The 22,132-nt window shown below is 45.1% G+C and overlaps 1 protein-coding gene across 3 annotated transcripts; it reads right to left on the bottom strand.

The window, feature by feature from the left end:
* Positions 1-703: 703 nt before the first annotated feature.
* CHP2 (calcineurin like EF-hand protein 2) lies at positions 704-5,624 on the bottom strand. 3 transcript variants are annotated; one of them, XM_049111283.1, is made up of 7 exons: positions 5,553-5,624; positions 4,450-4,522; positions 4,279-4,359; positions 4,049-4,179; positions 3,833-3,894; positions 2,563-2,685; positions 704-1,125 (listed from the first exon to the last, which is right to left on the bottom strand). In XM_049111283.1, the coding sequence occupies exons 3-7, from the start codon at positions 4,353-4,355 to the stop codon at positions 1,015-1,017; spliced, it is 504 nt and encodes a 167-aa protein (XP_048967240.1). In that variant the 5' UTR covers positions 4,356-4,359; positions 4,450-4,522; positions 5,553-5,624; the 3' UTR covers positions 704-1,014. The 3 variants fall into 3 exon arrangements, with proteins under 3 accessions (XP_048967240.1, XP_048967239.1, XP_025271949.1); XM_049111282.1 differs by lacking the exon at positions 5,553-5,624 and adding an exon at positions 4,807-4,913; XM_025416164.3 differs by lacking the exons at positions 704-1,125; positions 5,553-5,624 and adding exons at positions 1,680-2,381; positions 4,807-4,894.
* Positions 5,625-22,132: the final 16,508 nt, after the last annotated feature.

A 22,132-nucleotide genomic window follows, 5' to 3' on the forward strand; every position in this document is an offset into this window, starting at 1 on the left:
AGAAAGACAAATACTGTGTGAGTACCGCGTGACTCTTCTGTGATGCACCTAAAAGAGTCAAATCCATGGAAGTAGACAATAGAATGGTCTTTAGCAAGGGGAAGGGAGAGAGCATAAGAGAAGCTCTTGTTCAACGGGGATAAAGTCACAGTTATCCAAGATGAGTACGTTGCAGAGATCTGCACAGCACTGTGCCCATAGTCAACAATTTGATGTTGTACACTTAACATTTGTTAAGCCAGGGGTGCCTGAGTGGCTCAGTCGGTTAGGCGTCTGCCTTCGGCTCAGGTCATGATCTTGAAGTCCTGGGATCGAGCCCTGAATCAGTCTCCCTGCTGAGTTGGCTGTCTTGTTTCTCCCTTGCCCTCTGCCCCTCCCCACTTGTGCTCTCTCTCTCAAATAAATAAATAAAATCTTAACAAAAATTTGTTGGGTGCCGGGTGGCCCAGTTGCTTAAATGTCTCCCTTCGGCTGGGGTCATGATCTCGGAATCCTGGAATCAAGTCCTGCATGGGGCTCCTTGCTCAACAGAGAGTCTGCTTCTTCCTCTACCTCCCCCTCCCCCGCTCATGCACACACTCTCACTCTCTCAAATAAATATAGTCTTTAAAAAAAATTCGTTACGTCAGTAGATCTCATGTTAAGTGTTCTAATCACACACACACACACACACACACACAAATATCAAAGTGATACGAGGACATTTTTGGAGATGATAAATGTTTATTACCTTGGTTGTGGTGACGGGAACATGAGTATATACCTATGTCCAAACTCATCAAATTATACACATCAATTCTGTGCAGTTTTCTGTACACCAATTACAATACAATAAAGCTGGGCTAAAATAGAAGCCACTGACACATATAGTGATGATGAATGCCGAGCAGGCGGTGTGCTGCTAAATGTTTAATGACGGGCTCTCCTAAGCAGAACAGCCCTGGCCTATTGCATTTGCCAATGTCCATGGTGTAAATACTCCCACCACAGCTGATTCAAGCTACCCACGTGACATCACTGAAAACATAGATGGAAGCCCTCGGTGCAGTTGACTCCCATGTGTTGAGAGCAGACAACTCCCGCACAGCCCAGAGAGAAGATACAGGCAGGGCACCACAGCATCTCCTATTGGTAGAGCCAAAGCATTTTGCTATAGACCTAGGATCTCACAACTTCATGTGTCTTTTACCCTCTATTCTGTGATAGATCAATGCTTGAGCATCTTATGGTGAAAGAAATGGAACTATTCCCAAATCTTTGAATAGTTTCCTACCTTAGGAACAGATGTTTTTATTTATTAGTTTTAGATCATCTCTGTCCCCACCTGCCCATCCCCATCACACTGGCATGCACCCACAGGATCAGTGAAAACCCATTTAAAAAGTCAGACTTCAAGAATTCCTCCAGTTGGTCAACTTCACAGTAATGGATATCTCTTGTTTTGCCTGACTGGCATCATTCCCCCTTCTTCTGATAATGACACTTCATTTTCCTGTCAACAGCTACTCCTTACCCCACCGTGAGTCCTCAGGCTTTATTTCTTGGCTTTAACAGTTAGCACATGACACAGGCCAGGTCAATGAGAGCAACGAGGCCTCCTGGAGCTAGGGACAAGAACCCACTCAGGCTCTTCGCTTGGAATTACTGAAAGAAGGTACTCCCTTCCTTTTTAAAAAATCTTTATTTATTCACGAGAGACAGAGACACAGGCAGAGGGAGAAGCAGGATCCATGCAGGGAGCCCGACGTGGGACTCGATCCCGGGTCTTCAGGATCACACCCTGGACTGAAGGCAGCGCTAAACCGCTGAGCCACCTGGGCTGCCCAGGTAATCCCTTCCCATTGGATTACTAGGATATAAACCGAGAGCTGCTGGTGGCCATCCACCATGAGGAAAGAGCCCTCCTCCCAACACACACACACACACACACACACACACACACACACACACAGTCGATTGAGAAATTAATAACTGAGTCCTTTGAATTTAACTGTGCCTGAAGACACTTCCAGGCTTTTCCTATATTCTGAAGATACTTTCAAACTTTTTAATTACATGAGCCCATAAAAATCCCCTTTTCACTTAAGTCACTGTAAATTGGGTTTTCAGTTGCTTGCAACCAGAAGATTGCTGGCTGATTTATGAATCTGAGATCAAATAAGCTACACTTTATTTAGTACACACCCTTCCAGCTTTCTCTCCTTGGCCCTAAATAGAGTTTAGCATAGACACATGAATACAGTTTTGGGGGCCCTGCCTCTGTAGGGGCTGAAGATAAATTCCACGCTGAGCTGGTCTGTGTAAGCTAGCCAACGGCACAAAGAGGGTCACTTCAGGATCCGGATGCTCATTTTCTGCTCGATGTCCATCTTCTCTAATGACTGGCAGGGGCAGATGGGTGGTAGTCAAGAGCTCAATCCTCTAGGCTTCCCACCTCCTCTCCTATCCCCAAAGCCCCACCTTTCCTTAGCGATCCCCATCCCTCTGCCCAAATTCCTTTCCCATGTCCATCTGTCCTAGGGACTCCTGAAGTCAACTCCCCAGGCCTCAGGGCATTCTGACCTTGGTGAACTCCAGGAAGGACACAGCCCCGTCCCCATCTTCATCCGCTTCCTGTACCGTGCGGTCGGCGATGCTCTCCAACTGCTCTTCTGTCACCTGCACCCCAACCATCAGCCGGAGGACCTGGGAGGCATACAGGGGACAGCCATAAAGAGGAGACACTCGCCCCATCCCCCAAACCTTGCCCACATCATCCTAAATGTTATTACCCCTTTTGTAATCTATCTCTCAACCATTTTTTTTCACTTCCCACCATATCCCAATAATTTCCCCTACTGCTTCTCCATTCAAACCCCCACCTGTCTCTCTATCTCACGTTCACCTCAACAGTATGCCCAAACTCATTACCCAAACCTAAGTCTTACAACTCAACCTCCCTCCATTCTCCACCCCATCCCCCTCCTCATCCTTCCACTATTCCCAATTCCACCACCACCACCACCCCCACTTCATCAAATCTATCACAGAGTTTCTGAATCTCAATACTGTTGACATTTGGGGCCTTGTTGTGGGAGAATGGGGGCTATCGTGTGTATCGAAAGATGTTTAGCAGCGTTTTTGACTTCTACCTACTAGATGCCAGCAGTGCTGCCCACTCCACTCCCTCAGTTGTGGCAACCAAAAATGTCTCTAGATATTGCCAACTCATTCAGGAGGTAAAATCACCTCCAGTTAAGAACCACTGGTCTAGGGATCCCTGGGTTGCTCAGTGGTTTAGCGCCTGCCTGCGGCCCAGGGCATGATCCTGAGTCCCAGTATCAAATCCCATATCGGACTCCTTGCATGGAGCCTGCTTCTCCCTCTGCCTGTGTCTCTGCTTCTCTCCCTCTCTCTGTGTCTCTCATGAATAAATAAATAAAAATCTTAAAAAAAAAAAAAGAACCACCAGTCTATTTCCAACCTCATAACCAACTGTTCCCCATCCATTTCCCAACTAAACCCCACCCAATGCTGGATTCCCACTTAATACCCCAGTGACCTGGGCAGCCCCGGTGGCTTAGCAGTTTGGTGCCACCTTCAGCCCAGGGTGTGATCCTGGAGACCCTGGATCAAACCCCACATCAGGCTCCCTGCATGGAGCCTGCTTCTCCCTCTGCCTGTGTCTGTGTGTGTGTGTGTCTAATAAATAAATAAATAAATAATCTTAAAAAAAAATACCCCAGTGACCTGCACCTCCATTGCCCAGTCACCCACCCCATCCCCCCGCAACCCTTCCCTTCAACAACCCATTTGTCAGATATCACATCTCTTGTTCTTGCATCCTTCCAACCTGTAGCATCTCGTGCCTGGAGATCTTTCCATCTCTATCCAGGTCATAGAGCTGAAATGCAACTGGAAGAGAATAGAGAGGGAGGGGAGGAGGAGGGAAAGCTGAGTGTTCCCTCGTTCTTTTCCAGCAGGTCACCCTGGAGGCTTGGGGGAGGTCATCTACAGGCTCGCTAAGAGGTGCGGTGCATCGCTTGGGGAGGGGTCCCCACGAACTCACAGCGAAGTTTGTTCATTCGGCTGTTGAGGGGTTCAGGCTCCTTGGGGTCTCGCATGCTCGAGTCGTCATCATCGACAGGTCGAAAGTGAGCCAGGACTCTGACAAAGCCTGGGAAATCCACTCGCAGATTCCTGGGGACAATGGAGTGGAGGTGACCTTGGCCCTCCGCCTGCCTCTCCCCTTAACTCTCCCCCAAGCCCTCCCCCACCACACCCCCAGCGGGACCTCACCCGTCGGGGAAGAAGCTGTCTATGATGCGATCTCCCAGGGGGTTCACGGCCAGCGCCCCGATCTGCTGCAGATCCATGCGGCTGTCAAGTCAAAGTTCAGAGGGACAGAGGGTTAAGGAGGGGACCGGGTCCAGAGGGGCAGGTGGCAGGTCCTGGGGCCGGGTCCCTCACCTCAGGTAGCCCTTCTTGTTCCTGTCCAGTGCCCGAAACCGGTGGTAGAGGCGGAGCAGACTGGCCTGCGAGACTGCGGGACCGGGAGGCGGAGGGTGACACGGCCGCGGGCGCTCCCCACTACCCGCTTCCCCGGGGTCCCTCCCCGGGACCTCCCCCACCCCCCGGGCGGGACCTCCCCCGCCCCCCAGCCCCCCGGGACCCGGGCCGCGCGGCCGGGCTGCGGGGGGCGTGTCGACGCGCTCCCGCGGGGCCCGAGGCCCGGAGGCCCCCCCGTGCCCCCGCCCCCCTCCGCGGCCCCGCGGGGAGCCCCTCCCGACGCCCCCCGCCCCGGCTCCGAGCCCCGCGGCCGCTCACAGCCGGTCTCCCGCCGGATGCTGTCCGCGTCGGGAATGCGCGCCGCGTGGGAGCCGCGGGAGCCCATGGCTGCGCCTGCTGAGCCGCCCGGCCCCGGCCCCGGCCCCGGCCCCGGCCCCGCCCCGCCCCGCCCCCGCCCCCCGCGCCCGGGCGCGGCCGCCCGCTGGCCCCGGGGCCGAAGGCCGCAGGCCTGGCGCGGAGCCAGGCTCGGGAACCCCTGCGTGCCTCGCCTCCCACCCGCGACCCGGGCGGACGGAGAACAATGCCCAGCGTGGCGGGGTCAGAGGGGCGGCGCGGACAACGGGGCGTTTCATGCCGAGCCGAGCCGAGCCGAGCCGGAGCCCGCCGCGAGGTCGCCCGCCCGCCCGCCCGCCCCCCGGCCGCGCCATCTCACCCTCGGGACTCCCAGCCGCGTCCCCGCTCGCGGCTCCCGGGCAGGACGGCCGGGCCCGCCGACCTTGTCACCCAGGGACACAATCCACGTCCCCCGCGCAGGGGCCCCGGGGGGCGGGGCGGGGAGCTGGATGGACCCACTTGTCCCCAGCCCCCGGGGGCCCAGCCTGGGGCCCCTTCCTCAGGCTGCAGGAGCAGAAGAGGCATTGAAGGACCCCCCAGGAAGGGTGGGGCGGGGAGGGTCGTGAGCCGTACAGGGGAGCTGGGGTGACCCGAAGGGCCCCTGGATTTGGAAGGATGTGGATGCAACCCCCAGCTACGCAGTTAACCCTGGACAAGTCTGTAGGACTTGCCTTCATCTCTTTTGTTCCTTCCACATAGCCTGATTGCTGATGGCCAATTGAGCCGGTGCTAAAATGCAGGAGATTAACGAGAAATCCAGTTGCCAGCTTCCGAGAAATCAAAAGTTCAGACGCCACCAGTTCCTGCCTGGCACACGGAGCTACACCCGGGGAACACGTGCCGTGTGTAAATGCGGCATCGCGGCCTGTCCCCTGGCCACAGTCTCCACCCAGCTCAGTTCCCTTCCTTCTGTGCCCCGTGGGACCTCTGGTAGAAGCTCAAGTTGGAATGCCTTGAGCCTCAGGCCAGCCCTCAAGCACCACAGGAACCCCCAGTCTGAGAGGGGGTTACAAACATCACTGTGACCAAGCTTAATATGGTGATAGTGGCAACAACAGGGCCTCTCATTTCCCGCTCACCATGCACCAACCACTTCTGTGAAACACAATGTGCATGATTAACTCACACTCCTCAAACCACCTGCTAGACTGCCTGCTTTTTTAAGTGGTGGAGGCTGCCAGGGGAGCCTGTTGTGAACTATTGAAAAGCACGTATCCAGGCAGCCCGGGTGACTCAGCGGCTTAGCACCACCTTCAGTCCAGGGCCTGATCCTGGAGTCCCGGGATCGAGTCCCACATCAGGCTCCCTGCATGGAGCCTGCTTCTCCCTCTGCATGTGTCTCTGCCTCTCTCTCTCTCTGTGTTTCTCATGAATAAATAAATAAAATACAAATAAAAAAAAAAAAAGCACGTATCCCCAGTGGGGGACATATCTCCCCAAGAGGGGCCACAACTCATATTCTTTTTGTGTATAAAACACAGATACACATATAGTGCATAAATAGCATATAGCATATCTGGGGTATTAAAATTTCATAGTATTAAAATATCATGATTAGGAAAAATAGTGTAAAAACACTCCTTAAGGGCAGGCTGTAATGAAAAAAGTGTTAAGAAACTCAGTTGCAAAGGAACAAGTAACAGAAGTATCCAGTTTTAAATCTCTCATTATTCCATCTTCCACTATCATAATCACACATTTACACAAATGTCCTAGTGGGGGCCGGGGATATATATATATATATATATATGCCATTTATTACAGGAGTTCAAGTTCATAGCCACCCTGGAGACAGAGAAACTGGAAAAAACGGTCGCTCTCCAGCCGAAGCCTCCATGCAGAGGCTTGAAACAGATCAGCCTTGAAAATATTGATCTAAGAAGTGCTTACTTCTCTTTCAGATACCCCAAGGACCAGACAACTGGCATAAGGAAAGCTTGATTCCCTTTCAGATGCCTCCAAGGACTGAAGTGTGTGGGAAACCACATGGCTCCCTAATGAAGCCCAGCGACCACTCCTGTCCACTGCTGTGAGTCAGGCTGTGGGTGTAGTGTGAGTTAGGTTCTGAACCCAGGGAGAGCCAGGACTCCCTGGGATGGAGCAGTAATCACCTCAGGCCCTTTTGGGATGCTGATCTCGGAAAGAGCTACTCCAACCTTAATCTGAGTCAGCGCCAAAGTAAATTAGGCCAGAGAGTAATTAACAACTCCCATCCACACACCAGCATCACAAGCCAAGAGGAAAACACGATGCTAAAATCTATTCCTGCTTTATGCACACAAGTAGGGTTTAAATCAACTTGATAGATTACCTGGCCACATTATTTGGGGTCATTTAAAAGGGGAGAGGCTTTGGCAAGAATTTCATCTGCAGAACCTGTTGGCCTGGATTCAGACTGAACATCTGTTTTTGTTTGGTTGGTTTTGTTTTTGCTGCTAAGCCACATAAATGCTGCTGGCCATTTTTGATGAGACAGTATACTGAAGTTCAAATAGAAAAGCGCAGCTGTAAGAGGAGTCAGGGGGCACCTGGCGGGCTCAGTTGGTGAACTTTGTGACTCTTGATCTTGGGGGTGAGTTTGAGCCCCACTTTGGGTGTAGAGATACTTAAAAATTTTTTAAATGGGGCTCCTTCGTGGCTCAGGTGGGTAGGTAGGTGGCTGCCTTCAGCTCAGGTCATGATCCTAGAACCCTGAGATGGAGCCCCAGGCCTGTGCTCAGCAGGGAGTCTACTTCTCCTTTTGCCCCTCCCCCTGCCCATGCTTGTGTGCCCTCTCTCTCTCTCTCTCTCTCTCTGAAATAAATAAATGAATAAAAATTTAAAAATAAATAATTTTTAAAAATCTTTGAAAAAAGAGTAGTCAAGAAAATATGGAACTCTTACAACTCAATAACAAAAAGACAGCCAATTTTTAAGTGAGCAAAAGAACTTGAATACACATTTCTCCTACGAAGATATACAAACGGCCAATAACCACATAAAAAAATTGCTCAACATCATTAGTCATCAGGGAAATACAAATAAAACTACAATGATATAATCATTTCACACTCACTAGACTGGCTAAAATTAAAACAAAAACAACCCTCCCCCCTAAAAAGAACCCAAAGCAAAACAAAAAAAAAGCCCACAAATAACAGATAACAAGTCTTGGCCGGGATGTGGAAAAATTGGAATTCTCGTGCATTGCTGGTAGAAATGTAAAAGGTGCAGCTGCTGTGGGAAACAGTTTGGAGTTTTCTCAGTAAGTTAAACAGAATTACCATATGAGCAATCCCACTCCTAGACATACCCTAAAGAATTGAAAACATACAGGCACACAAACACTTGAACATGAATGTTCATAGCGGCATTATTCGCAGTAGCTCCCAGATGGAAACAACCCAAATGTCCACTGATGACTGGATAAACAAAATGTGGTCTGTCCATGAAATGGCGTATTATTCAGCCATAGAAACGAATAAAGTACTTATGCATGCCACAGCACGGATGACCCTTGAAGCCACTACACTAAGTAAAACAAACCAGTTATAAAAGACCACATATTCTACAATCTCTTTTACTATGAAACATTAAGAATAGGAAAATCTAAAGAGATGAAAAGTAAATTAGTATAAAGTAAATTGCTTAGGGCCAGAGGAACCAGGGTATAAGGGAATTAAGCTAAAGGGTATGAGGTTTATTTTTTGATGTGATGAAAATGTTTGAAAATTGGCTGTGATGATGGTTGCACTGTGAGTATACTGAGCCCATCGCACTGGATACTTTAAAAGGTAACTTGTGGGGATCCCTGGGTGGCTCAGCGGTTTAGCGCCTGCCTTTGGCCGGGGGCGCGATCCTGGAGTCCTGGGATTGAGTTCCGGGTCAGGCTCCTGGCATGGAGCCTGCTTCTCCCTCTGCCTTGTGTCTCTGCCTCTCTCTCTCTCTCTCTCTCTCTCTATCTCTCTATCATAAATAATAAATAAATAAATAAATAAATAACCTTAAAAAAAAAGGTAACTTGTACATTATGTGAGTTATATCTCAATAAAGCCGTTCAAAACAAAACAAGAATATCCAGGAAAGCTCTGGAAAGTAAAAGTAAGGGGAGTAAGCTAACTAACAGATTTTTAAATAGACTATAAAAGTACAATAACCCCTGTGGTAACAGTGCAGGAGTAGACAGATATGAAACAGACAGGAAAGTCAGGAATAGACCCAAATACATACATGAATTTTGCACTTGATATAAGTGGTATTTCAAATCAGTGGGGGAAATGTGGATTACTTGATAAATGTCATTTGGGACATCTGTCTTTTGGGGGGAAAATAAGGCTGTACCCCTACCTCCTTACACCAAAATTGACTCCAGAGAGAACAAAGGTTTATTTATTTATTTATTTATTTATTTATTTATTTATTTTGTTGAGAACAAAGGTTTAAATGCAAAATGTAATTGTACAAAACTCAAAGAAATCTCAAATAGATTTTGTCATAATCTTGAACTGGAGGTCTTTTTAAGCGTGAAATAAAGCACAGAAACCATAGAGAAAAGATTGGCTAATTTACGACGTGAAGTTAAAACTTCTATATGGTCAGAAAGACAAACTGGGGAAAACCTTCACAGTCTATATCAAAGATAAAAGATAATTTCCTTTAAAAGATTGTTTTAGGGACACCTGGGTGGCTCAGCGGTTGAGCATCTGCCTTCAGCTGGGGGTGTGATCCCAGGGTCCTGGGCTCCCTATGAGGAGCCTGCTTCTCCTTCTGCCTGTGTCTCTGCCTCTCTCTCTGTCTCTCATGAATAAATAAATCTTTAAAAAATAGTGATTTTTTTAGATTTTTTTTTGCGTATATATTTTTTTAAAATAACAGATGTGTGTTCCAATCCCAGAGCACACACTCCATACTCTCAGCACTAACCGCCAGAGAGAAGGCCAAAAGATAATTTCCTTGAGGTACCTGAGTGGCTCAGTCAGTTAAACAACTGCCTTTGGCTCAGGTCATATCTTAGGGTTCTGGGATCAAGCCCCGCATTGAGCTCCACTTCAAGCTGCCTGTTCAGCAGGGTGTCTGCTTCTTCGGTCTCCCTCTGCCCCCCACTCATGTTCTGTTTCTGTCTCTGTCTCTTCTGTCTCTATCAAATAAATGAAATCTTTACAAAAAAAATCCCTTAGGATACAACGATCTCCTTAAAAAGTAAAAAAAAAAACAAAAACAAAAAACAAAAAACAAAAAAAAAAGGAAAACAAAAAAACCCACCTTTTATTCACTAGGAAAAAAAAAACCTGATAAGATACAAAATAAAAATGGTAAAGAAGTCTACAAAGGTGCTTCAACATCACAAAGTTTTCAAGTCCAAATTAAAACAGGAGGTTTTTTACAGATTTATTTATTTGAGAGAGAGAGAGTGGTGGGAAGGGCAGCCAGAGAGAAGCAGACTCCCCTCTGAGCACAGGGCTCCATCCCACAACCCCGAAATCATGACCTGAGCCCAAACCAAGAGTCGGATGCTCAGAGGACTGAGCCAACCAGGCACCCCCACAAGTCTGCTGTTGTAGTGCAAAAGCAGCCATAGACCATACTTAAATAAACCTGGCTGTGTTCCTATAAAACTTTACTTATGGACACTAAAATTTGAAACTCATATAATTTCCGTCGGTCACAAAGTATTATTCTTTTTTTTCCCAATCATCTAAAAATGTGAAAACTATTCTTGGCTTGTGGGCCGTAGAGTCACAGGCAGCAGACTGGATCTGCTCTAAACTATGACTTCTGCATTCTCTACAAATCTGTGTTCACTAAAAGAACAATATGCTTTCTCTTCAGAGTTCTTCGGGAAAAGTAGAATTTGGCAAGATGACTAGCATACACCAGAACCCAGTGCGCCATATAGTCTAGAGTATCTCGAAGCCCATGGAGAGCAAAGGGAACAACTGGTTTAACCCGTCAGTGCCAAGCCATCATTCTCTTAGACCATTAGGGCAAGTTCCTCCATATGAGGAGGGAATCTCAGAAGTAAAGCCAGACTGGTTTACTGGGGGAGAAAACTAAATCAAGTTTGGACAAGGGCCTAGTGTAGTACAGATCTGGAGAGCTTGCCATCAGGAGTTATCACAGGACAGTGCAAGAATGATCTAGCCCACCCAGCAATGCCTCTCCTGGGTATATGGAAGAGAGGTGAAGATCTATGTTCACACAAAACCTAAAGGGAGAAACAGCTAATGAACAGAGAAATAAAACATGGTGTATCCACACATGGAATATAGTACTCAGCAATAAAAATAAAGGAAGTATCAGTACATGTAGGACATGGATGGACCTCGGAAATATGCTAAGTGCAAGAGGCCAAACACAAAAGGCTACATGCGGGGCACCTGAGTGGCTCAGTGATTGAGCATCTTACTTTGGCTCAGGTCATCCTGGGGCCTGGGATCGAGTCCCTCATTGGGCTCCCCACGGGGAGACTGCCGCTCCTCTGCCTTTGTCTCTGCCTTTGTCTGCCTTTGTCTCTGCCTCTCTTCTTGTGTCTCTCATGAATAAATAAATACAATCTTTAAAAAAAAAAGACAACATGTTGTGTGATTCCATTGATAGATATAGATTAAATATATAGATAGATATAGATATGGATATAGATATATAGATTATAGATATAGATATAGATATAGATATAGATATAAGGGTGCCTCCGAAGAGAAGGGAATCTCTCTCAGAAGGCTTTCGCAGCAGACTTCCCCTTAGTTCACATTTGCTGAGGTTATGTCACATACTCATATAAAAACAAACAAGCAGAACCAACCAGCAAAGGAAATGTGCAACCCTGGTTGCACATTAGAATCACCTGGCATTTTTAAAAATGCCAGATGCCAGGGGCACAACTTCAGGCCATTCAAATCAGAGGCTGAGTCAAAGGGTCCAGAGTCGGTGAAAAATGAGAGTAAATCTAAAAACTAGGACTGGGTCATCTGCTGAAAACAAACAAACAACAACAACAACAACAAACAAGTAGGGATGGGGAGCAGAAAGAAAGGACAAAATGGGTGGGAAAAGTGACAGGATGGGGGAGAAGAAGCCACTGTGTCTCCACTCTCTGGTCAGTTTAATCAACAGTTCCCAACGCATGCTCTGTTCCTTGTGCTCATTCATGTGAGAAATAGTTACTGTGCTGGCATGTGCTGGGTGAGGGGGTCGGAGCCCTGAACTCAACAAACATGGTCCCAGCTGCGTGCTTTTTCACTCCACATTATGCCACTGATGTGCAGCTGGATCGTGCCAGGTCCTTGTCATTCATAGTTTTGGCTTGACCATTATTTATCGTGTGACTACAGCACAATTGATTCATTCCACTGCCCCACTGCTGAGCATCCAGATTTCGGTTCTTGTGAACAATGCTGGTATGAACATGCCTGTCCATATTCAGGAGTTTTTCTTGGGTGGAAGGCATTTTTCTTGGTGAAGAAGGACTAAAATCACTCTGTCACAGAATATGTGAATATTTAACCCAAGGAGATAGAGACAAACTGGGTTCCATAGACTGTGTTGCTTACACAGTTGTATACGATTTTACATTTCCATCACCAATGTATAAGCATCCCATATATTTATAACCCAAATGCTCTGGATTTGTTGAATGACATTAAATAATTAAAGAAAAGGTGTATTAGTGCCAGGATCAGAGGAATCTCATGGAAACATGGAGTAGGCGGTTCCCCAGCCACCCGACTCCCTCTAGGGGCAGATCAGTTTCCAAGCCCATACTTTGGAACTCAAGCACTGGGAGGTTTTAGAAAAAAAGATAATTTATTTTTTAAAAAACATTTTATTTATTTGTTCATGAGAGACACAGAAAGAGAGGCAGAGACATGGGACAGAGGGTAAAGCAGGATCCCTGCGGGGAGCCCAAGGACTCAATCCCAGGACCCCAAGTTTATGACCTGAGCCCAAGGCAGACCCTCAATTGTTGAGCCACCCAGGCATCCCCAGAAGGATAATTTAGAACTGTCCTTGACTTTGGGTTCCAAAGCATGAGCTCTGGCCCCAATCCCATGGTATCTCACAGTTCCGATGCTTCCTAAATTCTCCTTCCATTAATTCAGATTTTAAGGGGAATAGATCTACTTGGTTTAGCTGGGGTCAGATATCCCTGCCTAGTCTACTCTGAGGCCAAGGAGTCATGGTCACTTTGAATCAAATGTGATCCCAGGGACCCTGGGATCATGACCTGAGCCAAATCCCTCACCTTTTGCAGGGATTGTGAAGGCTTTTCCAAAAGAAGAACTGCAGGTGAGACATGCATCCCCAAAGTGTTTTCCATGCCTACCTCTGCTCTCCCTAAACTAGAGGAGGCCACAGCAGATATACATGGCCAGCTGGCCTCATGCAAATAAACTAGCAATTCCCCCTTCACACTGGAAAGCATGAGGCAAAGGATTTAGCACTCTTATCCAGGACAATAGACAGCTCTTAGACAGGAAATTGAGTTCCTAAGTCAACATGTAATTCAAAAAGCAACTGCAGGGAAAGTTACTCATTACCATGAAACACAGTATTGGTTTTGTGTCTATGAACTTGTAGTTAACCCATACATCTAACTGAATAATGTTTGTCAGATAATGAGATAGTGGAGGAAAAAGTACTGTACACCTTTTGATGGATAATCTTCCTCATCTAGTGACAACACAATTTAAACTATTAATTTTCCTCTTTTCTGGGTATATAATTGGATTCAAGTAAGTTAAGAAAACACACGTTTGATGTAAGCAGTGGGTCAAAATTGAAACACATCAACTTCTCCATTCTCATAGAAAGTTCAAGAAAACTACATAAGCCAGGCAGCTGGCACGTTTCATGCCTTGAGATACTAGACAATGAGGTTATGAAACCATCACAATTAGCAAGACATTTAAAAACTAAACATCCAATCTAACTGTAGTCTTATGAAGACACAAGCAACTTAAAACTACACTCTGATATCATTTTTCATTTTTGAAATTGGAAAATATCCAAAAGTTGGATAAACACTGTTGAGACTATAGGGATATAGGTATATTCATCTCTTGTAAGACGGTGTGTTAATTGGCATAACCCCTGTAGAGGTCACACGGGCACTATCAAAATTATAAATGTGTATACCCTGATTCTCCAATTCAACTTCTAAGAATTCACCTTACAGATACACTTGCACACTTGTGAAATGACGTAGACACAAAGCTATTTGATGCAGTGTTTTTTTTCCAGAAAAAAAAAAAAAAAGGAAACCACTCAAGTATCCATTAGGTTAAACAAAGTCCAAAACTTGAAATACAATGATGCTGTAAACAAAAAGAAAAAGAACATTACTACAAACTGATATGGAGAGATCTCCAAGATATATCAAATGAGAAAAGCAAAGTGCAGTACAGTGTGTATCATTGTGAACAAATATGCTATCTTTTCCATAATAAGTTGAGGAAAACAAAAAAATATATATATGTACCTATGTACTCATATTTACATAACTAAACCTTGAAGATACCTAAGAAACCTATAAAGACTGGAGGGCAGAGTGCAACTTAGGTGGATGGGTCACAGTAGGTGAAGGGGGACTTTTCACTTTATAGTTTTGCATCTGGTTAGATTTTAAACCAGGCGAATGTATTCCCAATTTAAAAATTGAGTTACAAAAAATAAAAAAAATAAAAATTGAGTTACAAAAACTGTTTATTAGTTCAATGCAGAAGGAAATAAATCCAGCATCCAGAACCTAAGATCAAATCTCTGTAATCTGAGAGCAAAATGTATTTTATACCATTAAATACACAAAATCTGATTTTAAAAGTGTATTTCAAGGCGCCTGGGTGGCTCAGTCTGTTGAGCATCTGACTCTTGATTTTGGCTCAGGTCATGATCTCACAGTCGTGAAACCAAGCCCCTCGTCAGGCTCCCAGCTGGCCATGGAGTCTGCTTAAGATTGTCTGTCTGTCTGTCTCTCTGCTCCTCCCCCTCCCCTCTCCCTCTCAATAAATATATAAATAAATAAAATTTAAAAACTGTATTTCATCCCTAATGCTTTTCACCCACGACTATCTATGTATGGGTATCATATCAAAATAATTACGTGGAGTGAAAGACGCCAGACTCTCCTTCCCCGCGAAAAGTACATCCTGTCTGATGCCATTTATATAAAACTCTACAAAATGCAAACTAATCTATGGTGACAGAAAGCAGATCGGTGGTTGCTGGGGAGGGGTGGGCAGGAAGTGTAGGGAGAAACAATTAGAAAGGGATACCAGGAAGCTTTTGTGTATAATGGGTATGTTTGCTCTCTTGATTGCGTGAGGGTTTTATGGGCGTTCACATATGTCAAAATGTATTAAATTGTGCACTTTTCATATGTGCAGCTCATGGTTGATCACACCTCAACAAACTGTTTTTTTTTTTTCAAAGATTTTATTTATTTATTTGGCAGAGAGTGAGAGAGCACAAGTAGGGGGAGTGGCGGGCAGAGGGAGAGGGAGAAGAAGCAGGCTCCCTGTGGAGCAGGGAACATGATCCAAGACTTGATCCCAGGACCCTGGGATCATGACCTAAGCCAAAGGCAGGCTTTCTACCCACTGAGCCACTCAGGTCCCCCTACAAAGTGTTTTTTTAACAAAGCATTTTTTTAAAAAGATTTTATCTATTTATTCATGAAAAACACAGAGAGAGAGGTAGAGATAGGCAGAGGGAGAAGCAGGCTCCACGCAGGGAGCCCGATATGGGACTCGATCCCAGGACTCCAGGATCACACCCTGGGCCAAAAGCAGGCGCTGAACTGCTGAGCCACCCAGGGATCCCCAATAAAGCATTTTGTAAATTAATGCCACCATTTCCTGTATTTTTAATTTCAGTTTTATTATATTTTATTACATATATATCTATAATTTAGAATGGGAGTTATGTATGTAATTTATCAATAATTTGACATATACTTGAGGGTGCGTGTTGGAAACCTTCTGGCTCAGAGAGGTGTGTAATCACGAGGGCATGGGAAGGACTGGTTGAAGCCAGTGGCAAACCACACTTTTGCCCGCTTCACTCTACTGCCTCCTGCTGCAAGTAGGTTTGTAGTCAGGATCTTCATGATGAGGAAGGATGACTCCAGGGGCAAAGGACTTGTATCAGAGATCTATCTAGAAACAAATTCTTCTAAACCACACTCATGCACACACACGCACACTCATGCATACACACATGCATTTACACAGCCATTCACACACATATTGCCCACATGCATACACACACATCTGTACATATACCACACACACACACACGTGCACACACACGCATATACATACTCACATGCATATACACTCTTACGCACATGCACAGCAGGAAGCAGCTTTAGATCTCTTACTACCACACAGCCTCAACGGAGATCAGAGGAACAATTCAAAGCCCCGAATGAGAAAAAACAAAAGCAAAATGATGTGGCCAAAGCTGGAACTTCTAAACCTTTTCACTAGGAGGGCTGGTGCACAAAGGGGTCTTGGACTCCCCTCCAGGCCAGCATTCTTCATCCTTTCTCACGGTAACTCAAAGACTTAAAACCAAACCTCTGGTCAGCCAGGGGATGTGAAAAGTTAACTCTAAGAACTGTCCTGGCCAAGAACTACTTACTTCCCAGTGAGCTCTGAGAGAAGCTGATGCTCAGAAGAGGACCTGACAGGTGCCTCTTCACTGTGGTTTTCAAGGACTTAAAAGGTGGGTGAGCCCATTGCTAGGTTTGGGTTTGGGGGGAAATTAAGTGTTCTTTTACAATGTGCTTATATTTTATTTGACACACAACTACTATGTATGAGACCCACCACACTTTGACCAGAAGAGCACAAATCCATAGGTCTGCTTCTCTGCTTGCTTTTAACCTTTCATGGAAGTATAATCAGCTGCATGACCTGGTATATTTTCAAAAATCGCCTTTCCAAATGTAGTTCTGAAGTGCACATTGGTTGATATTTTTATTTACATTAACAACAAGGAAGTGAAAAGTAACACAGCAAAGACATATTCTGGAACTTCACTGTTCTTCAGTGACATGAACATCTTTGCTAAACCGGAAAAGAGGTTTCCAAGACCAGAAGAATATTTCCCCACTTCTTTTATGGCATTCCCAGGCACAAAACAGTTTTATCTATTTATTTAAAGTAGGCTCCATGCTCAATGTGGAGCCCAACATAAGGTTTGAATTTATGATCCTGAGATCAAGACCTGAGCTGAGATCAAGAGTCTGTCGCTTAACCAACTGAGCCACCCAGGTGCCCCATAAAGCACTTTGAAATTTAATCTGTAGTGTTTTCTGCACTTTCTTAGATCTAGGCAGTCAACGAAACAATAAATCAAGCCCCGTTTTGCAGCATCTGCTGACTTCTGTGGTGTAAATTCTCCTGCTCCTGCTGGTTTCAAGTTGCTGATGTGATGTTGCCCAGCTTGCAGCCGGAAGGCGATGCATAGTCGCGATCATTCTAGAGTACTCCCACCATGCAGATACCATCCATGGAGGCGAATCATCTCCAGAACAGAGAGGACAGTAAAATAGGAAGTGATGCATTTTGAGTATTTACTACATTTGTTTTAAACATATTTAACTGGAGGTTTATGTAATTTTAAAAAAGATTTTATTTATTCATGAGAGAGGTGGGGGGGGGGGTGCAGAGGGAGAAGCAGGCTCCATGCAGGGAGCCTGACGTGGGACTCGATATCCAAGATCAGGCCCTGGGCCGAAGACGGCGCTAAACCTCTGAGCCACCCAGGCTGCCCTGTAATTTAATTTTTGACGATGGTTGTGACTAATGGACAACTCACAAAATTCTGAAAAATGTGACGCTCGGCTCTCAGAAACGGACTCCAGCACACCTGTGAAACATACACAGAGAAGTGCCACACAATCAGCATGCATATCGAGAAGCACAACGGGGCCAGCTCTCCCCACTGTCACGAGGCTCCTCTCCTCTGCCCCTTGGTGGGTGACCCATCCCCTGACTTCAGCAGGTGACACAAGTGAAATCGTAAACCTGCAGTTTGCAGTGCTACCGCTAGAGGCCTCTCGTGAGGCAAAGACAGGAGGCTCCAGTCGACTCCCAAACCCGGTGCCGGGAGCTTACTCATTTCGCTGTAGGGAGGCCGTTTGTTACTCACCACCCAAGGGGGTAAGAGATAGAGAAATAACTGGGCACGCAGTCTGAGCGTGGGTGAGTCCCCGGGGGAGATCTGGGGACCACGTTTGGGCAGAAGAATCCCAGCTGGGTATTTGACCTCAAACCTCAGTGTGGTGTGTCGGTGAGCTCCCTGGGCATTGAGCAATGAAGATTGCTTCTGCCCGCCTCCTAACAGGCCCGGCTGCCCCAGGGCCTCCTTTATCTAGACAAGGCGAAACCTCTGAAAAACCCATGGAGGGAAGAACAGAGGCAAAGAAAATGTAACACGGAGGTGAAGTTCTGGGACTCAGGAGTCAAGCAGAGCAAGCTTTGAATCACACTTCCTCTTCACTTACTAGCCTTGTAAACTTGGACAAATTGATTAACTTCTCTGGGACTTAGTTTAGTCATCTGTAGAATGGGAACAATAAAACTCTCCTTGCAGGCTGGTTAACGAAGTAAGGTCAAATATGGGAAGCAAGAAGTCATCTCTATTTTTAAAGATTTTATTTATTTGTTCATGAGAGACACAGAGAGGGAGAGACAAAGGCAGAGGGAGAAGCAGGATGGCTGTGGGGAGCCCGATGCAGGACTCGATTCCCAGACCCCAGGATCACTACCTGAGTGGAAGGCAGAGGCTCAACCGCTGAGCCACCCAAACTTGGAACCCAAGTGTTCCAAGTCATATCTGTTTTTAATGGTGATTATCTTTATACTCAGAGGATGAAAGGAGGACTTCTACTTTGTTTGTAAAGGCAACCTAGTGAGCTGAATTATTGCAGACAGAACTGAGAGGGTACGGAAACATGGAGATTAACACCGCTCTGCATAGTATATAAACAGATGCTTTGTTTGGACAAGGACTTATATGTACACGAATGCACACACCCCCACACACATATGTACATTGACTATTTCGTGAAGAGAATAGATACACGATTTTTTGGAGCAGCTTTCAAATTTGTTTTTTGCCACTTCTATCTCTTTGTTGGTATAATATACCCCCATTGATGTACCATAGAATCTTTGTCAACAAACCAATACATTGCATTCTGTATTTTTATCCATGTTTGTATAAAATTATTTACATATAGGGGCACCTGGATGGCTCAGTTAAGCATCTGCCTTCAGTTCAGGTTGTGGTCTCAGAGTCCTGGGATTGAGCCCCACATCAGGCTCCCTCCTTGGAGGGGAATCCTGCTTCTCCCTCTCCTTCTGCCCCTCCTTCCCACTCATGCTCACTCTCTCTCAAATAAATAAAATAATTTACACATATATACATACACATGGTTTTACAAAAATAGGTTCCTATAATGCTCTTTTCTGCATTTTGCTATTCTTAATATAACATAAAAATCATTCTGAATTAATGAACCTACTCTATTATTTTTAGTGGCTGCATAATACTCGGAAGTGCAGATGTTCTGTAACTAGGTCAGCTGTTTCTCAGCTGAAGAGTACTTGCTTTGTTTCTCCTTGTTTGCACAAAGAACAATGCTGCAGTAAGCACCCTTATACCTCTACCATTTTAAATCTTTTAAAATATATTTTAATATGTTTTTTAATATAAAATCTTTTATTGTTATGGGAAAGATCCCCAAGACTGGGTTTTCCAGGTCAAGGGGGTTATGTGGTTTTATGCTAAATAAATTATTTTTTAAATTGCATTCATTCACAAAAGTCTGTAACAATTTCCATTTCTAGCAACCCCATATGAAAGTGTGCTTTTCCCCAGATCCCTGGCAGCAATAGGCTTAGTCTTCTTACTTTTCTTTGTTTAGACTTTTTACTTTTTTTTATGGACATTTTAAAACATCTTGAAAGCAAATAGAATAGTATAATGAGCACCCAGATACTCACAACTCAGCTTCAGCAATTATCAACATTCTGCCATTATTTGGCCTTCTTTTTAATTTTTGTAAATTTATGGGCATAAAGCGATATACTTGTTACTTTTTAAAAATCTTGTTTTTACATTTCTCTGCTCGTGATTTTGAGCACATTTCACATGTTTAGAGTTGATCTTTTTTTTTAATTAATTTTTTTTATTTTTATTTATGATAGTCCCACAGAGAGAGAGAGAGAGGCAGAGACATAGGCAGAAGGAGAAGCAGGCTCCATGCACCGGGAGCCCGATGTGGGATTCGATCCCGGGTCTCCAGGATCGCGCCCTGGGCCAAAGGCAGGCGCCAAACCGCTGCGCCACCCAGGGATCCCCTAGAGTTGATCTTTTTAAATATTTTATTTATTTATTTGAGAGAGGGAATGAGTGAGAGAGAGCAAGAGTGCATGGGGGGGCAGAGGGAAAGGGAGAAACAGACTCCCCGCTGAGCAAGGAGCCTATGGGTGGGGGGCTCCATCCCAGGTCTCTGGGATCCTGACCTGAGCTGAAGGCAGACCCCTAACCGACTGAGCCACCCAGGTACCCCTTTGGAGTTGATCTTACATAAGTTCTTATTCATAGCCTTTGTGTATTTTTTGGTTGTCTTTTTCTTGCCAATTTATAGGAGCAGTTTGTGTTATAGATCTTAGTCCTTGTTTGTTTTCTGTCCTGCCAGTATTTTTTTAATTTATTTATTCATGATAGTCACACAGAGAGAGAGAGAGAGAGGCAGAGACACAGGCAGAGGGAGAAGCAGGCTCCATGCACCGGGAGCCCGATGTGGGATTCGATCCCAGGTCTCCAGGATTGCGCCCTGGGCCAAAGGCAGGCGCCAAACTGCTGCCCCACCCAGGGATCCCTTGCCAGTATTTTTTTAATCTGATATTTGTTTATAGTATCTTTTGCCCTTCTAAAAGTTTTTTATATATTTCAAATATATCTGTTTTTTTCTCTTTTATAGTTCTATATATTTTTTTATTGCATAAGAATCTACCCACCACCACCACCACCACTAAATGTAAGCGGGTACAACCTCTTTGGAAAATTGTTTGGCAAAATCTACTGGAGCTGGACATACACACATCCTATGACACTTGCAGCTCTGCACCTAAGGAGATAGCCAACAGAAATGCATAGATATGGTCACCAAGAGACATGTGCAAGAATATCAGAGGACTCTATTATAGCCAAAAACTGGTGGCTATAATATATAGAAATAGAAATATATATAATATATATAATAGAAAACATCTAGTGGCCATCAAGGCCAATTAGCAGTACAGCAAATTACTGGTAATTGTGGTAATTCATGCAATGTAATATGTACAACACAGCAAGGAGAGTGAACTACCAGTACATTTGATGACATGGGCAATCTCACAAAAATAATATTGAAAAAAGAGCCAGACATAGAAGAAGACATATGGTATGATTCCATTTGTATAAATATCACAAATAAGCATAACTCATTTATGATATTATAAGTCAGGGTAGAGGTAACTCTCAGAATGGGTCACAGGTGACCATTCTGGGACTGCCAGTCATGTTCTGTTTCTTAATCTGTGTAGAGGTCAAAAAGATGCGTTCACTGTGTGACCTATGATTTGTACACTTTTCTGTAAGTTTGATGTCTTTTAATAAGAAACTGACAAGATCCACATGAAAGCCTGCACACAGGTGTTTATAGCAGCTTTATTCAAAACTGCTGAGACTAGGAAGTAACCAAAATGTCCTTCATTAGGTAAATGGGTAAAATGTGTTGCATCCAGATAAGCTCTTAAGCCACGAAAAGACATGGTGGTGACTTAAATGCATATTGTTAAAGAAGCCTGTCTGAACGGGCTGCATACTCTATGATTTCAACTCTATGACATTCTAGAAAAGGTAGAACTATGGAGACAGTGAAAAGATCAGTGGCTGCCAAAGATTAAAGCGGGGGCGGGAGGGCCCCTGGGTGGCTCAGTTGGTTAAGTGTCTGACTCTTGGTCTCAGCTCAGGTCATGATCTCAGGGTCCTGAGATTGAGCACCCAGTCGGGCTCCACCCTCAGTACGGAGTTGGTTTGTCTCTCACCCTCTGCTCCTCCCTCTCCTCGCTCTCTCTCTCTCTCATAAATAAAATCTTAAAAAAAAAGAAAGAAAGAAAGAAGAAAAGAAAGAAAGAAAGAAAGAAAGAAAGAAGAAAGAAAGAAAGAAAAGAAAGAAAGAAGAAAAGAAAGAAGAAGGAAGAACGAAGAA

The sequence above is a fragment of the Canis lupus genome, chromosome 6 (assembly GCF_003254725.2).
Source record: "Canis lupus dingo isolate Sandy chromosome 6, ASM325472v2, whole genome shotgun sequence".
Classification (NCBI taxonomy): domain Eukaryota; kingdom Metazoa; phylum Chordata; class Mammalia; order Carnivora; family Canidae; genus Canis; species Canis lupus.

Excerpts from the sequence above, each read along its gene's own strand:
- CHP2 (XM_049111282.1), bottom strand. The coding sequence starts at position 4,873 with ATGGGCTCCCGCGGCTCCCACGCGGCGCGCATTCCCGACGCGGACAGC. Across the intron at positions 4,523-4,806 it reads CATCCGGCGGGAGACCGGCT|TCTCGCAGGCCAGTCTGCTC; the intron begins GTGAGCGGCCGC and ends CCGGTCCCGCAG. Across the intron at positions 3,895-4,048 it reads CCGAATGAACAAACTTCGCT|TTGCATTTCAGCTCTATGAC; the intron begins GTGAGTTCGTGG and ends ATTCTCTTCCAG.